General features: G+C 36.7%; 1 protein-coding gene across 2 annotated transcripts in view; it reads left to right on the plus strand.

Moving 5' to 3' along the window:
• The window catches only part of SLC4A3 (solute carrier family 4 member 3), a 44,503-nt gene that overhangs the window by 12,540 nt on the left and 6,930 nt on the right, over positions 1-25,033 (plus strand). The window contains exons 4-17 of one of the 2 annotated variants that reach the window (XM_026665607.2): positions 4,827-5,152; positions 5,725-5,882; positions 8,198-8,409; positions 13,622-13,773; positions 15,331-15,511; positions 16,017-16,152; positions 16,686-16,866; positions 17,728-17,827; positions 18,786-18,970; positions 20,461-20,677; positions 20,960-21,187; positions 23,240-23,388; positions 24,354-24,548; positions 24,729-24,935. In XM_026665607.2, coding sequence (XP_026521392.1) covers positions 4,827-5,152; positions 5,725-5,882; positions 8,198-8,409; positions 13,622-13,773; positions 15,331-15,511; positions 16,017-16,152; positions 16,686-16,866; positions 17,728-17,827; positions 18,786-18,970; positions 20,461-20,677; positions 20,960-21,187; positions 23,240-23,388; positions 24,354-24,548; positions 24,729-24,935 — 2,627 coding nt within the window. Of the gene's footprint in view, positions 1-4,826; positions 5,153-5,724; positions 5,883-8,197; positions 8,410-10,483; positions 10,989-13,621; positions 13,774-15,330; positions 15,512-16,016; positions 16,153-16,685; positions 16,867-17,727; positions 17,828-18,785; positions 18,971-20,460; positions 20,678-20,959; positions 21,188-23,239; positions 23,389-24,353; positions 24,549-24,728; positions 24,936-25,033 lie in introns of those variants that run through there. The other variant, XM_087950435.1, reaches the window with a different exon arrangement.

Consider the following 25,033-nt stretch of genomic DNA (forward strand, 5'->3'; position numbering starts at 1 on the left):
GGTATTAAACAATGCCATTTTGCTTCTTTTAACATTCATTTATCACAGCAGACCAGATACTATCTACTAACTTTTCATTTGCATGTCTTAGCATTTAATTCTTCATTCCCATCTTTCATAAGCATTTTATCAAACATATACTTTCTCAGGGTGGCATGGTGGCTCAGTAGTTAAGACGCTGAGCTTGTCACCCTATAGCCTGGATGATTAAGAATCTCCACAGACATCAGTTAAACCACATAAATTCATATCCACAATTAAGCTACAAGCATTCCTTGTTAATTTATCCATGGATACATTAAAATCAATGGACTTACAAATCCGTTCCATTCTCCTTAATCACTTATTGGGCATTCTCTAAGCACTCCATTTTGAAAAAGCTGGTTCCCATAATGATAAGGACACTAGCAGCTGTTGTCAGAACTTGTCCCTAGATGCAGCCTCCCCTCTTTCTCAAAAAAATTGCAAGAAAGAAGCTGGCTACTCTGAATTTCTTATATAGAGGTTTCTTTTCAGAGCTAACTGCTCTCAATTGCCTATTTAGAGGTTTAATGGAGCCTCACTGGAATTCTTGTGGTTTATTTTATCATTTTTCCTAACAGATTTTGCTAATCTAATCTCAGAATGATATGTGAGCTGGGCTAACATTTTCCAGTCCAGTATACACTTCCTAAAGATCAACAACATACTTAAACATTCTTCCTTATGTTACGGTAGTATATTTCCCAGAGTCTTACTGAAGTGCAAATATCTGGTCTTCTTCATTCTCTGTCCCTAACATAAAGTCACATATTATTTCTCAAATTTTGCTCATTAATACTTTTTTTATACCCCTAAGTCAGAATTCCATGTAATACCTTCCAAGGCTCACTTAATGAATGAATCTCTTATAGTTTAAGCTTCCCTTCTTGCTAGCTTTCTGCGTATATAGAGGAACAATAATGTCATTCTTCCATCCAAAGACACAAATGCAATCTTCATACACACTAGTCAATCAGCTATTCTATAAGCAAAGCACATCCATTTTAATACTTCTCCAGTTATACCATCTACACATTTAACTTGTTTCAAAATTGCCATAGCACTCTTAGTGTGAAACATTGAAAGACTGTAACATTTATGGCATCTGTTTCAGTTCCAATCCTTGACCTATAATTAGCATTACAATGCAGTTCTCTGAAATACTTGTTCTAGCACTTCTGTTTCCTCCCAAATAATTAGATCATTTTTATTTTTAAGTTATTCACTATAGCTCTCTACATACACTTCCAAAATATTTTTATAATTTTCAACAAAAATCACTGTGCACTTTCTCTGCCTTATTTAATTTTAATTGTTCGATGCTGTTATTGAGTGCATTTCTCGCAAATACCATGGTACCCTGGTATCTTGAGTCCAGGAGGCATGATGAATGCTAAAAACGATGAGTACCGGCAGATTTTTCCCATAAGGAATAATATAGCGAGTCACAATACAGCCGATACTGACAAATTCTAACTTGTGCATTGAATACCAAACAAATGATGATTACCGGGACAAAATTTTCACATCAAAATGTGTTGAGTACCAAATTCAATGAGTTTCAAAGCAACTGAGTATCAAGGCACCACTGTACAATAAAGCCTCCTTTTCTATATGTTTGTTGATTGGCAATGTCTCAGTTATCTACAAATGTCCATTAAATATGCAATTACATCATTGTGGCATTTGATGATATTTGCATAATATCTTTATGTATATGATAATAAATCATCACAGAAATTTAATCCATTTTCCTCCAAAGTTGTTATATCAAGGTCTGTTAAATCAAAATTTCACTCTACAATAGGTAGTAGCTTTTGCAGCAATCATATTATTTGCATATTTTCTCACCTACAGCTTTTTTCATTTCATCGTTATACCAATTGTCTTTTTGTATAGCATAATACTTCATGGCCTGACATAGCATTTTAATCCTGTTTTTGCTCCAAGCAGTTTTCCTATCTTCTTTCCTTATGTCCATTAATTCTGTTGGGATATTGAACTGTCATTCAGTATTTTTCCACATTAGAATCAGACTTTTTCTACTGGCAGTTATTTTATTTTTTTACCATAGTTTCTTTCACTTCTTTTCTTTTTTTCATTTCCATTTCCCCCCAAATTCCACTCTTAACACTACCAAAAATGGTCAGCTCCATATTCACATTTACCATCTTTGTATCTATTCCTCATAAACACTCTCAGTTTGCCCTCATAATCACATTAGTTATGTTCCACCCTTGGTCCGGCCCTGGACCTGTGAGAGGTTGTGGTTTTCATTATGTATACATTCTCTGCAATATATAAAAATGTTTATATATTTATGTTTAACAGTGCATTTGAAATGTAGAAACTCTTTTCTTGCAAAATTGATGTCAGCCTTACCAAGTAGACCAGACAGGAATCACAGCCAGATGTATTTATTCTATTTTTTGTAAAGCTGCATTAACAGAACCTAGCAAGTCTGAAAGTACCATTCTCCTGCCATCTCATTTATTGCCTGAGAAATTAGGAAGGTTTTCTTCTGAGCCTCTTGCCCTGCCCAATATCTTGCTGCCTGCTATGCTAACCTTGTCTGATTATCCCCTAGGCAGCATGTCTTCTTATGTGCTAGATTTGATCATCTGTTTGCTTTTCAAGAGAGTATGGCAATGAAATGAAATGAACAATGATAACAGGAGCATTGGTTAAAAAAATAGAGCCAGACCAATTGAACACCACTTTATCAGAGTAAGCAAGATTATTCAGTTCCTCATGCCTGCAGATATTTGTCAGGTACTGATGTGTCCATGATAGTAAACCAGTAGAAAATTTCTTTTCAAACTACCACCATTTACATTGCAATTCCTCAGAATAAGCTGTGAAGACCCCTGCCTTTATTATTCTTACCTAATTTAGGAAGGGAGACCTTTGGTAGGGTGAAACTATGTGAGAATCTGTACCCAAATCATTTTACCTCCTCTGCATTTTAATAGCTATATTAGCTGCTGATCATAGAATTAAGGTCCCCAATGAAATGTTCTCTATAACTTTTTTGTATGCCAAGAAACTTCCAAATTCTTGTCTCATTCATGGAATTCTTCAGAGATTTCAGATAACACTTTCACCTGTTGCTGCTTTTTTATACAGGGTTCATAATTATATGCTAAGAAGAAAAAGGTGGGAAAGCTGCACAGTATCTTTTTATTAATAGTACCAAAATAATTCTGTCTGAAAACTCTATTGATACTCCTAGTTTTATTTATTCCCTCCCTCAAATTTTATCTGTTTCTTTACATATTTGTTGTTATATATTTTCTACATATTCATCTTTACTTCAACAAAAGCATAGTCTGCCATCTAGAGTCATAAAGTGGTAAGGCTGTCTATGTTTTGTGTCCCAAACTCTTGACATATCATAGAGTTCCAATCATAGAAACATAGGGCTGGACAAGACCTTGAAGGTCTTCTAATCCAATCCCCTATCCAAAGCAGGAGTCCTTATAGCCATCTCAGACAAATGGTTGTCCAATCTTTCCTTGAAAACCTCTAACTATGGAGCACCCACCATTCTAAGAAGCAAGTTGTTCCATTGTCAATTATTCTCACTATCAACAAATTCTTCCTTATTTCCAGTTTGGATCTCTCTTTGATAAGCTTCACCCACTGCTTCTTTTCTTGCCCTCAGAAGTTATGGAGAATAAATCAATGCCCTCTTCCATATGACAATCATCCAATTGCTATCATGTCTCCCCTGAGCCTTCTTTTTGTTACTAAACTTACTTAGTTGCTTAGCTGTTCATCATATCATTTAGCTTCCAGACTCTTATCTTCTATTTTTCTCTTCTATTTTTTGTATCATAGTGACCAAAATTGGACACAGTCTTCTAAATGTGGCCTCACTGGTGAAGTATAGAGTGGTACTATCACTTCCCATGATTTTGATAACTATATGTCTGTTGATGCAGCCTAGAACAGTGTTGGCTTTTTTGAGTGACATAGCTTAAATCTTAAAATGAAAAATAAATTTAGGAGTATTTAATGGTTGACATATGTGAAAGACACAACAGACTTCCCAATGCAATGGGGATTATAGATTATAGGACTGTATTATTTCCAGATAATATATTACTTTAGTAAGATGATCAGTTCTTTATATTTACATGTGAAGACTTATTAGCATGGGCAAGACTAAACTCAAAGATTTATTTGATTCAAATACTAAACCAAAACAAAATTAACAATCAATTTCATGTTGAAATTATTTTCCATCAAATATATATTATATTGCCCATGTGGATACACTGCCAAATTAGCACATTGACCTGTAAGATCCATTTTCTCAACCATTGTATTAAGGAGAAATATGGACATTTTTATCTTTCAATATCTTCCAGATGAAGTTTGGATTTTAGGCAAATATCCAATACAATGTGCAGCTTTGTGATATTATGATCTGGTAAGCTTATTTCAAAAAGTTTAAAACCAGATTGATTTGTTTGTACATTAATATTTCAAGAGAATGTATTTTTATACAAGACTGAGAACAGTAAATGTCTTTTTATTAGTGATCAATTAGTCAATCAATCTATAAATGACTCTTTGTCTTAAAAATAAAATATAAATAAATACATATTATTCTAGCATACTGTAAACAATACATATTTTTCTAGTGGTACTATTAAAATCCCAGGAGGGACAAGAAGAATGTAAATTCTAATTTGATGGATATATTTCCCGTCTCTTTTTTCTTTGTTTTTTTAAGCTTTGTAGAAAGTTTTTACTTCTCTCTACAGAATACAATATCTTCCACTGATTCTCTTCCACAGTCCATCGCCAAACATCCCACCATATCCATCACCCCCTGTCAACTCACCTGCCTCCACCCCCCAAGACCCAGAAGAGACGTCTCCATTCTAATAGGAAAAAGAAAAAAAAGAAAAAGGCAAGGAAAACGTCTATGCCTCCCTCCAATGTCACTCCAACCATCCAGGAGGAAGAAGAGGAGGAGGAGGAAGAAGAAGAAGAAGAAGCAGAATCTGAGGGGGGAGAGGTTCTGGAGAAGGAAATCTCAGCAGAGTCTGATGTTGAATCCTCTCCCAAAGAGAGGTCTTTGAGCACTTTAACAGCAGGACTAACTGAAAGGAGTGTTGAGGTGAGAGACTTCCAATCCACACTGCAAGAGGAGTTTTGGGCTTGGCAGTTCATGCACAAGAATTAGGTATAGTGGAAAGAAGATTGAAAGAATTCCCAAATCCAATGTACAAGATCACGTATTGTGTGTTTGGTATGTGTGTGTGCCATTTGTCAATATAGCACAGTGTCCCAAAGATGCTTTTCAAAAGACAAGTGGCTTTCTTGGGTTTTTTTTCTTGAAAATGTTCTAAAGAAGCTCCTTGGATGAGAAGCAAAATGCTTTCAAGGAAAAAAACAACAACCAAGAATATCCAATTGCCTTTTGAGAAAAGCACCTTTGGGACATTGTGCTATGAGACCCTTTGAACAACCATGACCTGGATGATTGAGAATCTCCGTAGACATCTAAAGCACAATGTTAGTATGAAACTGTTGACTGATTAAAAAAACAGAAAAAAATGGGATTATCTCTGGTTTGTCCCCCTGGTGTTAAAAGTTCATTGTCCTTTTTTCCAGTTTTAATCAAAGCAATAGCAACATTACTTTTCTGGATGCTGTGTCATTTTGACTCTTTGCACTGCTTTTTTTCAGTTTACCATTGGACCTGAGGAGCCTGAGGAAGAGGAAGAGGAAGCTCATGGCGCCCAATGCACTTTGTCATTTCGTATGGCTGACGAACACAGTCATCTTTCCCCAATCCCATGTTTCTCCAGCCTGCTGCCAGAGAAAGGCCCTACTTTTTCTAATAGGTAAGAGGGGATGGTATTTTCTATGTTTTGGAATTCACAAAGGTTGGTGACATTCAGGACAAAATAGTAAGCTGCCTTTCCAATTCAGGTTCAAGAGTTCACTTTGGGGGTATAAATGGGATAAACTTAATTTCAAACAGAGCTGATCCAGATTTTATTTTAATATGTATCTTTCATTCTAGAATGTGAAAAGAATACATATTTTTTCATTACTAAGGAAATACTGTTATGTAGGCAGCATAGAACAGTGTGAACTTCTTTTTCTCCTCCCACCCAGGAAAGAAAGCCAAAAGAAGAAAAATGCCATCCTCCTTCAATTATTTGAAAAATGCAGAGATACCTTAAGTTCTGGTATCTTGATAGTTCATCTGCAAAAGTCTCTACCTTCCAAGGCATGTTATCAGATCCAGCTCTCCGTGATATAAACAAATACTAATATATTTGTTTAAAATAGTATTTAGAGTATATTAAGACACACAACTTATAAACATGTATTGCAACTATTAGTCTTCAAAAAAAAGAAAAAAGAATTAGAGTTAAAAAAAAACAGATGTAAATAAAGGAACAATGGGTAGCCCATCCCAAAAAAAGCCCGAAGCCTTTCAGGGAAAAACTAGGCAACTTGCTTTGAACACATGCAAAATAAAACCAATCCTAATATAAGTCTGATTACTTCTACCTCTAGAAGCATGGGTTATGTGATATTGTTTATAGGCACCTGGAAGATGCAATTATACAACCTGAAAAGTGTTTAAATTCCATCTTTTCCTTCCCAATAGTTAGTTGCTTCTCCTGGGGAGATTATAAAGCATGCCTCCAGGAAACTCTTCCATGGGTGTTTGACTTCAAGGAAACTTGTGTTTTTCTCAGGGATTTAACCAGTTACCTCTTTAGGTTTTCTTATTATAGGTAGAAAAGATTAGTTTAAAGTAACTTGTGTGTTGAGAGCCAGTTTGGTGTAATGGTTAAGACATCAGGCTAGAAATAAGGAAATCATGACTTATAGTCCAACCTTAGGCACAAAACTAGCTGGGTGTCATGGGCCAGTTACTGTCTCTCAGCCTAGGAAGCAGGCAATGGCAAACCACTTCTGAAATCTTGCCAAGAGAATTGCAGGGATTTGTTCAGGTCCGTTGTCTACTGATTCTAAGGCAAAAAAAAGTATATGCATTCTGATGTAGAAAAAATATCTAGAAGCTTGCATTGCTAGAGATGCCCTTTACGTTTATACTCAAGGAGTCTTTGGTTCAAACATTTACTTGCAAACTTAAACAGTGAGGAATATAGGTAGTCCTTATATTACAATAGCAGTTGGGACTGGAATTTCCATCACTAAGTGATGCAGTCAAAAAAGAATGACATCATGAGACCACATCTCTTAGCAATGACAATCCTGGCAATACAGGAAGAAGCAAGAAGACCAGCAGCTGATAGCTGTGGGTGAGAATTACAGGACTTGCAACCTTTTGCTGGTTTCCTCATTGACTTTGTTAGTGAGAAGTTGGCAGCGATCATTGGAAATCGTGATCATGTGATCGTGGCTCACTCTGATGTCATAATCATGAGCAGGACACCAAACACCTGGATCGCAATCATAAAGCCATGGGGACACTGCAGCAGCCAGCACTCCTAGGACTGATCATTAAGTCCCCCTCATTCAGGGGTCTGTCATTGAATGCATGGTGGTAACCTATCTGTATGATTTCTAGATGACGACATTAAAGATGTCACAGCCATCAAAGCTGTCATAACAAGATCTATCCACTGAAGAAGGAGTTTTTGAAGATCCATCTTTTCAGTTAGGAAATATTGTACTTCAGATAAAACCATTAAGAAACCTGCAAGTTGTCCCTTAGTTGAGGAATTCTCTAGGACAGAACTAGATTATTCACAACCAGAGTTCTACAGTCCTCAATCTGATTTCAAACACCCTCTGCAAACATTTAGTTTATACCTGTAGTCTGAACTAATCTATTATTTTCCTTGCAATCTGCTATTTCAGAAAGAGGAAAAAAAGGGCGTTGAAAAGAGAAAGGTGGGCAGGAAAGAGAAAAAGGTTATCAGAAAGAGAAAGTGGGTTGGACCACCCAGTTTGGTTTCTGGCACTACTTACCACCTGCTTTATTTCAAGTGGAATTGGCATGTTTCCTTTCAAATGCAACTTGAGAGAATGCAGGTTAAAAGAAAACCCAAAGCAACTCTTTAATCTTGTTCAAATTTCCGAACTCTGGAATTACGTTCTATCTTCTAGGAATAAGTTCTCACTTTCAGTTATTATTTCTCTGCCATCATTGTTCTCTTTCTTGCCTCCACAGCTTTCCTGAATACAGAGATAATGTATCTCGGGGATGGGATAAGCGCAGACCATGGAATCAGGTGCCAAGTGGGCAGCGGTCAAATTATGACCTGAAGGAGAGAGTGTGTATTGGCAGCATGACTGCAATAGAGAATGCCACATATCAACGAATCCCCACCGATGAAGCTGAAGCTCAGATGTTGGCTTCTGCTGACCTTGATGATATGAAAAGTGAGATTCAACTTTGATCCTTCATCCTGTCCCTAGTAATGGTGATGGTGTAGCAGTGGGATCCTACCTGCTCCACTACCAGTTCGGTGATGGTGCGCTTGTGCGCACGCATGCACCTAATGCATGTGTACCTAATACGCGTGCACAGCTTTCCCCACACCAGCTGAGGCCTGCAGCGCCATTCAGCTGAGAGGATGAAGAAGAGAAAAGTGCAGGGCCAGGTGGGAGGGCCGATCCTGTGCTTTTCTCTTCTTCATCCTTTCAGCTGATTGGCTTGTCTGAACTGGTAGCATACCGCCACTGTGATGGTAACAGCGCCTGTATGCTGGGGATTTACCTTGAGTGCAGCACTGAATGAATATGGGAGGTCCATAAAAACATCAGTGTAACTATTCTTCTATGTTAAAAATAAGCAACTGGATTGTGTTATAATTTTAATAAGGACAGAATGATGTTTAATTATCAGGATATTCATTTGATATTCTTTGGTATATTTGTAGGCTGAAAGAGATTGGGGTTTTGGGTATAACATATAATAACCATTATATTAATGGCCGTGCAACATAATATAATTCTGGTTTGTTTCTGTTTATTCTTATTTAAGTGGCCCAATTCTATACATCTTGTTCATAAATATCCTTCTAAATTCAGGATATTTGATATTTAACTTCTAAGTAAATACACACAGGAAAGTAGAGAATATTGATATTTAGTTTCTCTTTCTACATAAATTTTGACTTTGTAAAGTTCTACTTGTGTTTCCTCTGATCTTCCTTTTCATTAAGTTAAAAAACATCTAAGCAATTTTTTAGGTTCCAGCATTTACTTTGCTCTCTGAAGTTAATTTATATAATTCTGACTTGCATGTATTTCAGTGAAAACATTTGTCCAAAATATAGTAAGCAGTATATTTCTTTCAAATGTTACTACTATGCTTGGAGTTCCAAGAAATAGTCATTTTAGTACTAGGCTTGCTATAATGTACAGGAGTCTATAATCAGATGTACATACATGATTTTAACTCATAACATATTTTGATCTGTGAAGTTTTTAATAGTTATGCTTAAAAACTGTTTTTTAGGAATATACAGGAGATTTTTCTTGTTATGTTAGCAATTTCACATGTGATATAGATAGTTAGAGAAGTAGATAGGTAGGGAGCAAGGGAGGTAAGAAGAGAAGGAAGGAAGGATGGAAGGAAGAATAGAATAGAATAGAATAGAACAGAACAGAGCACAGCAGAGCAGAGCAGAGCAGAACAGAATAGAATTCTTTATTGGCCAAGTGTGATTGGACACACAAGGAATTTGTCTTGGTGCAAATGTTCTCAATACACATAAAAGAAAAGATACATTCGTCAAGAGTCAAGAATCATAAGGTACAACACTTAATAATAGAAGGACAGGAAGACCGGAGAAATACATTGACAAATTATTTAATTTAATTTATTTAATCCTCACGGGGGATCCTCCAATATGTTATAAATCCTACAAGATGTTATAAATGATTCTACTTAAAGATGATTCTCTAGGCCTTTCTTTACTCGACAGAAAATCCTCAAATACATATCTTGCTTTCCAAATTTGACCAGACAATCTGCAATCCAATATAGTCTTCTGTTACCTTAGAGCTCAGTTTTATTCTCTATATCCTATGCTACTACTCATCCATAATTTACCGGATACTATTCAGTTTTCATATGCTAAGGCTAACCTAGTATCTTCCATGCTGAACCATTAGGATTTTGCTTTATCGTTTTGCTCTCAGAGAATTATGTTTTTCAATTTCTGGAGGGAGTAGCCAAATTTGAATAGGAATCTGTATCAAATGCAGGATCTATCATGATCTCAAATCCTACAAAGTTTCAGAGTGTCTGGAACTGAGATTACATCTGTTTACTGCTATGTTCTACCTCTGCCCTCCCCCTCCCTGAAAGTGGAGTTATTTCATTCTCTCAATGCAAAAACATAGAAGGGACGTCATGGAAATGCAGTTTTGAGCCTCAGGATATAACGATGTCAATAGGCTAGTTTCCAAGCTTCAATAGATAGAGATAACTAAAAGCACGTGAAGGGGCACAGTAGGCTGTACCACAAAGGAAAAGCAGCACAACACATCATGTACTGGATTTCCCACAAAATTTCCTTGCTGGTTTTGGCACCATGCAAGGATATATTCTCACTTGGATTCTAAACAAGCAGACATAATTTTGGTGCTAGCTGTTTTACTAGATGGTCGGTAGTAGCATTCTTAATCAAATTCTATCCAAAAGTTCATGGGCACCGGATGTTGTGCTATCTGAAAAATTTCAGAGAAGAGGAACTCCGACCTAAATCCTACTCTTTGCAACATAGTCAAGACTTTTCATTTTCTAACGAACATAGCAATGGCCATTCCAAACGGAAAGGAGATAATGAAGGGCACTGGAATAGGAGACAGACCAGAAATAGAGATAGCTGTCTGTACCTATAATTCCTTAGATTACGATGACTTTGAGGAGTTTGCTCTCGACTTTGAAGACTATGATTTATGGGAGGCTATTCAGAACCACTTGGGTTGTCCTGGTCTGGAGCCAATTCGTAAGTACTGCAGTTGTGCTAGGATTCAAATGTACAGGTTAGACATACGTGCATCCTTCAATGCATTTACTCTCAACTTCATTAAGACTTATTTTTTCCATTAGAAAATCAGATTTTAAATATAACAAATTTCATTTATTTTGAACATAAGTTATTACTATATACAATATATTTTATCACCATCTGGCGATTGTATATTTCAAAATTCTTTTTTCTATTACTTTATTTAAGGGAAAAGTAATTTTGATCAGCTTTGTTTTTAATTATTCATTGCTCATTTAAAGTCATTTTTTATTTGCTTAACTTTATCCTATCCCAAAAGTTTATTTCTCTATTGTTCTGGAGGCTACTTGTTCAAATATTTTGGAAATGTGAAGCTGAAGGCAGTTAACTACAACCAATATTTCCTCACTCATGTCTCAGATATGCATATCCATGAACAAATTAGCAATTCTTTATTTCTCAGTTTGATGCCTGTAATTTGTTTTCCCATCAATATTCACCATCCACTCATTGACCAACTCCACACACATTATGCGATGTGACATGCTTTCCTTATTGAAGTTAGATGAACACATTCATAAACATACATTCATAGATTGAAAAACCATTTGAAATTGCTACTATCAGCATTGGGGATGTTTACTGGTTAAATATGCTGAGAATGGAAATGGAGACTGCATAGATTTGTCAAAAAAAAACCTATCTCCCTTAGGGCCTAAAATATTTCGTTTTGATTTTCATGAATATATATATATAAAACAAAGTACATGAGGAAAGTTATACACAGTCCACAGAATTCTAGTTAATCTGGAGCAGGATTTAATCCAATGTCTCAAAGGCAACTATTAGCCCAACTGAAAAACATAAGCAATATACAACAATCTGCATCTTTCCTGTTAAAAATCAGTTATATATTTTTATCATGCAGCAAAAAATGGGAAAATGGGAAATTGGGATTTAACTTTCAACAATCTCAAATTGATGAATCAGTAGGCTGCAAGCCATGTGGGATTTCTAATGCTCAAGGAGAAAGAATTGTCTTTGTCTGTACCACTGATTTAATTTAGCTTTCTCAATAGTTGTTATTCTCGTTTTATGCCGGAGGTAACAACTCTCCTACACTGTATTACAGCATTTATAGCCAGTGCTTCCGTAGTTAAGGGTTGCTTTTGCCATTATGAAATACACTAAGTTTTGATGATACCAAACAAAAAAATGGCCCTAATAAGATACCTTTGACAGTTTGTAATCATAAATGGAAAGGTGCAAAAAAGAAGGGACTTAAAATTACTTAGATATATAGGTGCTTATGTGATCTAATGAGCCTTATATTTAAAAAGCAATCCATTCATCAATTTATGCGACTCCGGCTCTTCAAAGATTTTTCTCCATTTCTCTGTAAGTAATGTTCAATAGAGAAATTACATCAGATTAACTATCAATAGTAGTCAAAGTGTATGCTGTGAGAACTACTGAGTTGTTATGTAATGTAACATAATTAAGAGTGTTGCACTAGAGTTACAGAAATCAAAAGAGGGATAAAGTAGAAAAATGATGAATATAATAAAGTGCATGTAGTACAATGAGTTCCCTTTATACTGTGAATAACTTGAGGGTATACTCTCCAGATGTCTGGTTTATTAGAGATTTCTTATATAAAGAACCAGAGGTCCATCTGAGAAATACCTTGCCCAAAGGGCCCACTCCTATTTGTGTTATATAGTCATCTGCAAAACCAAAAGTTCTTATTTATCCAGATGTTTTAATTTTACAGAATGATTATCTATGCTTTAATATTACTGATTTAAGATATAACTGATTATATGCCATAACAATCTTATTATGGTGATACATACATTATAAAAACTCTTTCTCTCCATCCCATAGATGAGGCTCCAAGATAATGCTTGACAACATAATGCTTCTGCTTTAGATTTTCCTGTTATCTTTGTAGCACCCAGAAAAATAGCAGTGGAATAGAGGTTCTGCTATGCTTCATGGAACACATGGAGATTCTTATACATAGCATTTTTAAATAGGGTTTTGCCAAACACTTGTAATTGCACCTGTTTGCATTGGGAAATGATTTTTAAAATGAGCTTTTGTTGGATTCCTGTACTGCAATATCAATTTCTTTAAATGAAAATCAAGTGCTCATAACGTTTTGCATATGGAAAATCTCTAGATTCAGCTCTCAACAAAGTTAGTCTGGGTGGGAAGATTCTACTGAGAGTATTGCTAATTCGTGTAGGAGGTGCTGGGTAAAATTAACTGATGGATTTGTCAGGTTTAGCTCTGAAAAAAATGGTGTTTTGTGATTCATAAAAATAAAATAAATAATATATATTTCTATAATTTATTCTGCATTTGATTGTTATTTATTCTGCATCTGTTCCAATGTTGCAAAACATGTTTCTTCTGAGTTTTCATCATGCATTACAAAAGCTACATATTTGTATATGTATGCATTCCTGGGAAATGGGGCATTTAAAATGGAAACTAATTTCATGAATCCTGAGTTCTGTAGTCATTAACAAAGGTATCTGTTTCTATGGAGTACTTATGACATTCATGTTGTAGAAGGACATTTCTGTTATATGTACCCATGGCCTGTCCTGTCTTTATTCCAGGCCATCGTTTTGAAGATAATCCAGGAGTAAGGAGACATTTGGTTAAGAAGCCATCCCGGAGCCAAATCAACAGGTCCAGCAAAACCTCTTTGTCTTCACAATCTTTCAAGAAGAAGAAGAAAAAGAAGAAACTTGACCGAAAACCCCATGAGGTACCATAATAGCCTTTCCTTTTGAATCTCACAATGTATAGCACCAGCACCTTTATGCATTGTTCAGTTTATTGCTTACTGGTAAATGGCTTTCCATAAGAGCAGGGACAATAGAGATGATAAGATTGGACTATAGGAATTAGCGTAAGCCTAGTAACCAAGGTTATTGCTTTACGGTATAGTCAGGTAGTCCCCGTCTAATTTTTGCTATCTGGTTCTCCAATAATAAAATAAGATCATGTTCAGGGAAGAAAAATGGCCTGGAAGGGAAAGTTACAGGTAAGTTGGAAATGTACAACCTAGAGTCCAAGAGCCAAGTATGACTCCTGAAAGTATCCCTCAGAGTAATCTGAAAATTACAGTATTTCATGTGAAATAGGAGAGAATCATTAAATGCATAACTAGAGAATTATAATATAGTATCAGCTTTAGTTAACTTTAATTAGCAATAGATAGAACTCTTATAGAATCAATTTTAGCTTTTATTCTATCCTCATCCTCTAATTTTAGGAATGCAACTCTCCAACACACTATTGGAAGAGATTAGATATTACAGTTACAAACTACTTAGGATGTGAATCTAGGCTACTTTGTCTTACATTATGCATATTCTCAGTACATATTACTTATTTATATATTCTGGGGGGCAAACAATTAAAACAAAATAAAAACACAACCAATAATTATAAACAAATGCTATAAAATAGCAAAAAAGAACAATGACAACATCCTACAGTCAATATAGTCAAGAAACTGGCTCACCCACACCATCAGGGCCCTAGGCTTGACAACTGAGCCAAGTTTTTAATGTCTTTGGAATGGCCAGAAGAATCAGGGCAAGCCTAATCTTGGGAAGAAGATGTTCCAAATGACAAGTGCCATGGCAGAAAAGATCTTCTTCCTGGCTCCTGGCAGATAACACTGTCTTGTGGTTGGGACCTGGAGATGCCTCTCCTGCGAGATCTTTTTTTTTAATACATTTTTTATTTGTTTTCTCTTTACATTCAATATGTGCTTAATGCCAGATCTAATAGGATGGGTAGACTCCACTGGGAGCAGTAGCTCCTATAATTAACCTAGCTCCAAACTATGAAGGGCTTTAAAGCTACCTGCTAGCACCTTGAATGCACGCAAAAGCATCCTGGTAGTCAGTGCAGCTTGCAAAGGAAAGATGTCACATGGACTGAAGGACAAATACCCATAAATGCCCAAGTTGGCACATTTTAAGGCAGTTGAAGCTTGCAAATACTCTTCAAAGGTAGCCTGGCCTCATATAGAGTGCATTGTAGTTGTCCAATCAGTAGGTGGCTAAGACTTGAATGAGTGAATTGGCATGGGGACATAGTCAATGGCACTCATTTCCTTTTGAACTATACTTTGGATGCTGTTAAGCATGTATCATCTACAGAATCTCTGGTACCATCAGGGCAGAGCTAAAGGGCACTATCTCTTCCTTGCAGCAATCTTATAATAGGGCAGTTAGGAATGCCATTCTTATAAACTAATAGCAGAAAACAGGGTAATGGACTGGGATTTAACTATCTTGCTTTTTCTTAGGTTTTTGTGGAGCTGAATGAATTAGTAGTGGACAAAAACCAGGACATGCACTGGAAGGAAACAGCACGCTGGATCAAATTTGAGGAGGATGTGGAAGAGGATACGGCACGCTGGGGAAAACCTCATGTTGCCTCGCTTTCTTTTCGCAGCCTTTTGGAGCTCAGGAAGACTATTGCCCATGGTGAGTAATCCTGATGAGTTAAGCTTTGGCTGGAAACATGTATTAACATCCCAGCTGCCTTGTGACTTAAAGGAAGATACTTTTTTTAAGTTGAAGGAAGAATTTTTAGCATTGAAATAAACTTATTCATCAAAGAGAAAAAATGATCAATGGTTGTAGTCATTATCAACTTAGTCCTGTAGCAGAATATAACATAAAGTGTAATATTAGAACAAGAAAAGGACACCAAATCATTAAATGTATTAATGATACATTAAACCATTAAATGTTGGCTTTGCTTTTACTTATCTTTCTCACAAGACATATACATTTGTATGAATGGACAATGCTTCTCAAAGCTTTTACTTGCCTATTTTGCAGATATGCTGCTAACATAGTAAGAATTTGATATAGCAAGAATTTTGCTAAAGAAAAATAATAGAAGTAAGAATAGAAGGAGACAATCTGCTTGAGAAAATATTTGTCTGTGAAATAATTCCTGTGCCCCCTTCCATTATTATCTCAGGAGCTGTTTTGTTGGACCTGGAACAAACAACATTACCAGGCATTGCTCATCTGGTGGTTGAAACAATGATAATCTCAGATCAGATCAAGGCTGAAGACAGAGCCAATGTCCTGAGGGCCCTACTGCTTAAGCATAGGTAGGTGGTGTGGTGCAGAATGGTGAACCTAAAAACACAGTTAATTAGAATTGTGAATAAAGGTACAAAAGAAGAGGAAAGAACTACTGAAGTATAAGTAACTATGACATAGTACAAAAATTTATATCCTAACAATTAAGCAAGGTCATAGGGATGATAAGAGGCCATTGAGGAGAAAAAGATAACGTTTTTGGTGATTCCTTAAAGAAGTTATTGAAGAAAGGATGTACAAATATACTGGCTAGCTTGAGATAGGAAAAAAAAATCACATATATGAAGTTCCAGCAAATCTCCATACAAGTAGGAAAATCAGAATATTATAATATATAGGGGAGCTGGAAAGTACCGTAGATGAGCAGAGATTTGCTTCTTTAAAAAACCATTGTTTTTGCTGAAAAACCATTGTTCAACAAGAGTGAACAATGTTTTTTCTTCAGTCAGGTTTTAGGACAAATATTTGAAGAGCAACTGTTTAGACAGAGAAATTAGGCCAAGGTTCTTAAACTTCTTTGTTATCCATATTATTTCCTCAGCCACCCCAATGATGAGAAGGAGGCATTCTTCCCCCGGAACCATTCCAATTCCAGCCTGAACTCTATAGTGGGAAATCATCATCTCAATCACAATCACACAATTGACACTTGCATGCCATTGATGGGAGAAGAGAGGATTGAGATGACAGAACCACGAATCCATGACCCTGAGTACAGAGAGGTGAGTTTAAAAAAAGGATATGTCAACCCTTCAAGATAGACTAGGTTAGGAAACCTAAGTCATAGAGGCTAATACTATTTTTATTACAAGTAGTAAATTCATTGCAAAGATTATCTTTGCATGAACCTTGCAAGTCTGAATGCACTTCCCCAGTTCATCTCTTTATCTTTTTGAGATTTTCTCAGTTTACAATTCTGACTCACACTCAGATTTCTTTTACCTGACTGTATCTTGGTAGTGGCTCTTTCTCCTGTTCCTCAGATTATTCCTTCTGCCCATTACAGGATCAGATTGAATTTATCTGTAAAACTAATTTACAGTGATGTTTAAGTTCAAGAAAAGTAAGTATATGAATTATGAACTGATATGTGTGCACTGAAAGCAAACAAACAGAATAATTTTTAAAAAGTTTGTACCTGGATTTTACCACTCGTACAAAATTGTACATATTCAGGGCCTTCCATAGTTTACTCTTTTTCTGCTAGTCATGGAGAAGGAATAAGAATTTTGAGAAGTGACTTAATCAAGAATATGAGTATATGGAGAAAGTAGGTCATTAAATTAAAGAGAGTAAGTAATTAGTATAATATAATGGCTCTGGGAATAAATTGAATTGATGTATTAATTAATTAATTAATTAATTAATTAACAAATCCATAAATGTGTAAGGGGAACAGTCTTTAGACTTACCTTAAATAAACATGTAGAAAAGTAAGAGATTAAAGTCTGTACCTTGTAAGACCTTGGTAACTAGAGTGTAGGTTATACATTTCACAAAGTCAGGGGCTGTTCTAGCTACATGGTGTATAAAAATCATCACAGGGTAATTCAGGCTAATTCAGATATTTCTTGTTGGGACAGAAAAACATGCACCTTCACAGCTCTGAGGGACATCGTGGCAAGTACATCAAATTGATGGAGAAGATTCCTGATGATGCTGAGGCCACCGTAGTGCTTGTTGGTAAGGAATCCTAAGTCAAAGTGCAAAATATCTTGAGGAGGGCTCATGCAATTAGTGGAGTTATGGTATTTCCAATTATGTTTATGTTGTCATGTTTTGCTTTACTCTATTCTGGGATGTGTATAACCTGTTCAGAGTCTGGCATGATTGGAGCAGTATATAAATATAAACCAATAAAATAAAATAGAACACTCTTATCAGTACAGAAGCCAATAAGTAGCACAAACTGCTCATATCAAGGTAACTAGACAAAAGGAGGGAAAGAGAGCACATTTTTAAAAACCCACAATCATTTACTGGCAGTAGCAGCAGCATTACCACTGGCTTATTGCATAAGATATAGGAAGGAAGCTAAGCATAGTCCCACTAATATCCATGCCTGACTAAAAGCATCATGTTAAAGCCAGAATACAAGCATTATCAATCTCTGTGTGTGCATATTTGCTTAACTGCTGCGGCTCAGCTTGTGTTCCATTGATATAGTAAGACTTCAGCCAGTAACCTATTAACCATGAGATCATTTTGAAATCTTAGCTCCTCAACCGGAAATTCAGAAATTCTTAACTGAGAAAAACTAAGATTGACATAGTTTCTGTTCCTTCTTAGTTACCTTTATTTATGGAGTGGGGGGGAATGAAATTTCTGAATTGGCTTTCTTGCATTTGTTTTTGGATCAGAATATAGTTGCACACTGATGAAGATTATTATTTTTAAATTTAATCTTCATATAACTTTCAAAAAAAATAGGACAGTAACTGCCAACTTTGAACTTGAGCTACTTCTATTAGTCACAGACATTGTATTAACAACAATTGAAGTAGTAAGACACCACTAAATGTAACATGAAGCTGACTATGCTCAGTGCTTTCTGCCTGGACTTCCCTATCTGGGACTTATATGTCTTGTTACTTGTAAATTCTACACTGATCCAATAACTCTGGATTTATTCTTCTCTTAGGTTGTGTTGAATTTCTCGAACAACCATCAATGGCTTTTGTCCGTTTAAATGAAGCTGTGTTCCTGGAATCCGTTCTGGAAGTTCCGATTCCTGTTCGCTTCATCTTTGTTTTGCTAGGGCCAAGTCAGTCCAATGTGGATTACCATGAGATTGGCCGTTCAATCTCTACTCTCATGTCAGACAAGGTAAAGATCTGGCTATTGGTTCAGGCTCAAGCTCAAGCATTAGTAGAGATGCTGGTCGTATGAAGGGGTATAGGGAATGATATAAACTACATGTCAAGGGCAAAACTGCAGAGTATGGAAGGGAAAAAAATGCTCCAGATGTTACCGCAATTTTAAGAAAACAACAATAACAATTCATTCTATATTAACCTCCCTACCTTTTCCAAGTTAAGCTTACATCCTTTGAAGTTAACTTTTGATGGAGATTTTGATCGCCTTAATTTTCGACACAGATTTTGATCGCATTAATTTTTGATGAAATTTACTTTTAATAAAAGCTGCCTTAGAGCTGCAGCTATGTTTTAGTTTCTACTTTCCTATTCAGTTGTAAGTTTTGTGTGAAATATTTGTCCTTCCAAATATTCACAAGGGTGTAACAGGAGAAGTTGAGAAGTAAACTATCATAACACGTATATTTCACCCCATTTCCTGTCCGGCCAGCTTCTGTTGAGCAATTCATTTTTGTAGCATGTGCTGTGCGCGAACTCTGTCCTCCTATTTGCCTTCAGCAATGTTTTTCATGTGGATGAATCTTTTAGTAATAATTTATCCACACTTCTGTTTAACGTAATTAAAGTGCCAGTATTAAAATTTCTAAAAGTTTTTTCTACCTGTTCAACATTTTGCTTATTCATTCTGAAGTAGCCTATTTTATCTGATGTAAATGTACTACCAAACTGACCAGAACCATTTTATAGTTTTTCTAAATGTTTAATTTTATATCAAATCACACTATATTTATGAAAGAATAGATATTCTGTTTTAAAACAAAGAAAAAAAACCTGCCTCCCTCTCCCACCCCAAGATTTAAAACAGCGTTTTAAAATTTTAAGATAAACCAGAAAAATTAAATTACCACATAACAAGTTCATGCTTAACAATTGAGTATGAACCTTATTAAGTTACACTGTATAGAAAGGACTGTTAAAACAGAGATGGGAAATCAGTATCATCATAGACATTGCAGAGCTGCAATTCCTAATATTCCTAACATGTTATTGATAAATTGACTGGGGCTGCTGTAGATTGGAGTTCAGCAACAACTGGGAGGTCACATGTTTTACCTCAGCACCAAATAATGTTTTAGTGTCAATCCATGAATTGTCCACTTACTGGAATCAAGATTATATTTAATTGCTTGTGTGCTAACGTTAAAGAGCTTAGAAGAACTGTAATAATATTTTAAAGAAATGCATGTGTATGTACATGCACACGTGCGCGCACGCGCGCGCGCACACACACACACACACACACACACATACACACATTTCCCCAAAAGGCAAAATAGGATCAAAATGGTAATTAAAACCAGCTGTACTGTTTCACTGGAAATGAACTGAGGGATTTATCTTGAGTTGAGGACTACACCACTAACCGGCAATATTAGGGTGGGCAGGGACAGATATAAAGATGCTGTCTGTGTCTCACCATGTTTTCCCATTGGTTTGTAGCATTTCCATGAAGCTGCTTACATGGCAGATGACCGCCAAGATCTGCTTAATGCCATCAATGAGTTCCTAGACTGTAGCATTGTCATTCCTCCATCAGAAGTAGAAGGGAAAGATTTGCTCAGATCAATTGCCACCTTCCAGAAAGTGCTGCTGAAGAAGAGAAGAGAGCGGGACCAGAAGAAGTCCCTCAAAGAAACAAACTTTCAGGAATCCAAAGGTCTCTTCTGTCTTTGCCTATTGTATCTAATTCCTCTGATTCATACTGTGGCTAGAATAGAATGGGTGAGATATGATTTGACATGTCAGTAATGCCGTTAAAAATTGAGGCAGTAACAAAGTAGATGTTGAAGGCAGACTTTGTGGCAATTAGTACAAGCAAATAAGGGAAATTTTGATCCAAGCACCTGTCTGATTACATATAGTAGGATATTAGTGTGAAAAGGTGTCTTGTTTCAGCTTCTCTGACCATTTCCCTGCTCTTCTATTTATGCCTTTCCAGAGCTATGTGAGGTGAAAGCTGAAGAAGAAGAAGAGGGCGAGGAGGAGGAGGATGACCCTCTGAAGCGCACCGGCATTTTCTTTGGTGGTTTGGTGCGGGACATAAAGCGCAGGTACCCCAAGTATCTGAGTGACCTCAGAGATGCCCTGCACAGCCAGTGCCTCGCAGCCGTGCTATTCATCTACTTCGCTGCTCTCTCTCCTGCCATCACCTTTGGGGGACTGCTAGGTAACAAGTCCGCCCTCCTTTTTACTCATCTCCCACTTCCCCACACATTTTCTGCTCAAGCTGGTTCCTGTCTTTCTATGCTGCCCAAGATGTTGAGCAGGAGGTTAACATTTTGCTTCTACTAGCTGAGTGACTGGGGTTGGTTCATGCGCCTGTATCTGTGCCGCTGGTCTAGTGGACAGGTTCCATTTGGCTCTGCTGCATTCAGACGAGCTTGGCTTTGATCTGTTTCATCCCTGCCTGGCTCTAGGGCTTTCTAGTCTACTGCATGTCTCATCTTCTATGGCAACCACAAAAACTCTTATCACCCCTTATGTTGCTAAAATGGGATTTCCATTAGCAAACAACCTAAGAGTCCAAACTGGGGAAGGATAAGGGCAGCAAATGAGAGGAGTCAATTTCAATCTCTTCTTATAGACAAATGAAGGAGAATTGGAATAGTGATCAAGGTGCTAGAAGCCAATGAATACATATAAGTAACTTACCCTGGGCAGCCAATAAATTTTATTAACAAATAAACAAATTTCAACAACCATAAAATTTCTGTAATCAAATTATTCAGACTTCTGGCAAGAAATTTTTTGTTGGATTGGATAATGGGGAAGAGATAAAAAGGGGGCAACAAAATGGAAACAGAGTTATGTGTAGCCCTTTAGAGTACTGGCTTTAACCACCTCCCCCTGCTTAAGTCCCTCCATGGCCATGCACGTATCTACAGATTAATTCCAAAAAGGGGGGCTGTTGAAAGAAAAAAAAGGTTATCCACCTCTGATTAAAGAATTGAAAGGTTGATACCACTGCACTGAGTTCGCTTGGAAGCAGGTAGGCAAGTGACATGATTTGTTCACCATATGATTTTGCAGAATAAATCAGTTCAAAATCTGTCAATCAAGTTCTACTCTAATTTTTTTTTCAAGAGACTTTGTCTAATTCACACATATGGATTTTCCCCTATACTTTGGAATGTTCCAGACAGCGGTGGGATTCAAATTTTTTTACTACAGGTTCTGTGGGTGTGGCTTGATGGGTGTGGCAGGGGAAGGATACTGTAAAATCTCCAATCAGAGGTGGTATTTGCCAGTTCTCTGAACTACTCAAAATTTCCACTACCGGTTCTCCAGAACTGGTCAGAACCTGCTGAATACCACCTCTGGTTCCAGAGCTAAGTGTCTATGGGGATTCTCAGGTATTCCAGGTCATTATTGTTCCAAATGTGCTTTTTCAAGAGGCAACTGGACTTTCTGGTTTTTCTTTGAAGACATTTTGCTTCTCATCCAAGAAGCTTCTTCAGCTCTGAGCTCTTAGCTAAAGAATCTTCTTGGATGGGAAGCGAAACGTCTTCAAAGAAAAGCCCAAAAGTCCAGTTGCCTCTTGAAAAAGCACCTTTTGATCAAAATTCTATCTAAAGAGTAACATGGGTTGCCAAAAAATTAGCTCTGAAGCATTCCTGACAGCTTATTGCACAGGTATAAAACCTATAATGTGTGAATTCACAGATGGCCACTGTAAAATCACAATTGCTCATAAGTAACTAGTTATTGTCGGTCCTCTCCAGAGCCAGTAGAGATCTTTCTGGAACAGATTGAGCATCAGTTGTTTGGCCCTAAGAATTATGCATAGAGAATAGCTTCATACATTGCATTAAGCCATAATACTGTGTATTTGGTTTGACTTTTATAGCCATTGTGGTTTGTTAGCCATGAATCATAGCACAGTATATAGACCCAGGCAATAAATCTTATTCAACAAGTTGTGCTTAAATAAATCAGACTTAGTGTGATATAAGAACTTAGTTCGGCGGGGGGTGGGGGTGAGGTGGGGTGTTTCTGTGTGTATGTCTCTTTTCAGATGCAATTGTGGGCCTTATTTCATCTATTCCAGAATCCAGGTGTAAAAGTAGAATAGATATGTATGGAAGGACTCATTAGCAGTGGCAATTGAGAAAAAAAGTTTTTTCTCTCTTTTTAAACCCCAGATGTGAAAAGAAATTGCATTGATATTTATAACTGCAACATTGCAGTATATCTTAAAGACATTGCTTTCTCTTTACAGGTGAGAAGACAGATGGTCTCATGGGTGTTTCAGAATTGATTATCTCCACATCAGTATTGGGCATGCTCTTTTCACTTCTGAGTGCACAGCCACTCCTTATCATTGGTTTCTCAGGGCCCCTGCTTGTCTTTGAAGAAGCTTTTTACAAGGTATCTAAAAATAATTCCTTGCTTATTACTTTAATAATCTCTGGTATCACATATTGCTTCTGATATATTTCTATAGTATTTCAGTGTGTGCGCGCGCATGTGTGTAAAGCTCATCCATAGTCTATTTCACACATTATTTGGATATTACAGTTGCTGTCAAAATACTGAACAGATAAGACATGTGAGAAGTGATTTGTATGAAGTGTTTCTCACCTATGTTGAAAGTATTTTTACTATCTCATTAAAATTAGCTACCAATGTTGGTGTTTTTACTTCACAACATATAGCAGTCATACTACACAAAGACTTGATATTTTCCAGTAGCATGTTTTTATGAAGCCATTGTGCTGTTCAGGTAACATCTAGATTTGGCTTGTTTAAAGCTAGTGATGGTTGCTTATTAAAAAAAAAAAATTAATCTCCACAAATAGTTCAAATAATTGTCAATTGTTGTGCATTCATACTTCAGCAAATTGTACCTAGGATAAGAGCACTGGTATAGCCAAGCATCTTAATCAACTACCAACATGGCTGTTTTTGTTACTGCTTTGCCTGCAAAAATTTTACAGGGTCTCTCTGTAACTTCACCAGGCTTGGCAATCATGTGGTAGTATTCTATATATTGTATTAAACTGGGAGGGAGGTTGGGTAAATAATCTGCAATTCTATCTCAAAGCAGCCTAATAAGGTTAACAGAACAAGATTGGATATTGGGAAGTAGGCTATGTGGAACCCACTGTGGGTTCTTTGAAACTTCCTCCAAATACAAATTAGAGTTTTATATTGTTTCTAACCTTATGCACTGTTTTGATAAACTTCAATTAGTGTTGCCTTCTTGAAACAACAGATAATTAGGAGATCATATTACGGAGGCTTGTTGAGGACAGGCTAAGAAAGCATGCAAGGTGAGAAGGCAGACTTGGGTGATGTCTCTAAGCTCCCCCGCTTTTTTTCTTTTTTGCCAGTTTTGTCAGAGTCAGAACATCGAGTATTTGACAGGTCGGGTGTGGATTGGCTTCTGGCTCATTGTCTTCATTGTCATTATTGTAGCTGCTGAAGGCAGCTTCTTAGTGCGCTATATCACACCATTCACCCAGGAGATTTTTGCCTTCCTCATCTCCCTCATCTTCATTTATGAAACATTCTACAAGCTGTACAAGGTAAGTTTTCTCCAAAGCAGCTTGTGATTAGCTGCTTATATCAGCTGTCAGATTCAGTTTAAAATAACCAATAGGCATGTCATCCTGGCTCTAAATAAAAGGTTTTAACAGGTATAGTTTCTGTGGCTGAAAGGAGTGATCCAGTAGTAAATGCCTTTCTTCCTTATACTGTGTTCCCAGATATTTGCAGAACATCCTTTGCTGCGATTCTATCCACCAAATCTTCAAAGAAATTTGAATACTAGCATATTACCTGCCGATTCTACAGCCCTTGATATCCGAATGCAACCCAACACAGCCCTTCTATCCCTCATCCTCATGTTGGGGACATTTTTCATTGCCTTTTTTATGCGCAAGTTTAAGAACAGCCGTTTTTTGGGAGGAAAGGTAATAAACCTAGGATCTGGTTCTGAGTATAAATGTATTGGGGTTTTCTCCCATGCAACTCTTTCAGCTGATTTATCTGTCTTTTTCATTCTGATTCC

Source organism: Notechis scutatus, chromosome 1 (assembly GCF_049901735.1).
Source record: "Notechis scutatus isolate UNSWTSFEM ecotype Mainland chromosome 1, rNotScu1.2, whole genome shotgun sequence".
NCBI lineage: Eukaryota > Metazoa > Chordata > Lepidosauria > Squamata > Elapidae > Notechis > Notechis scutatus.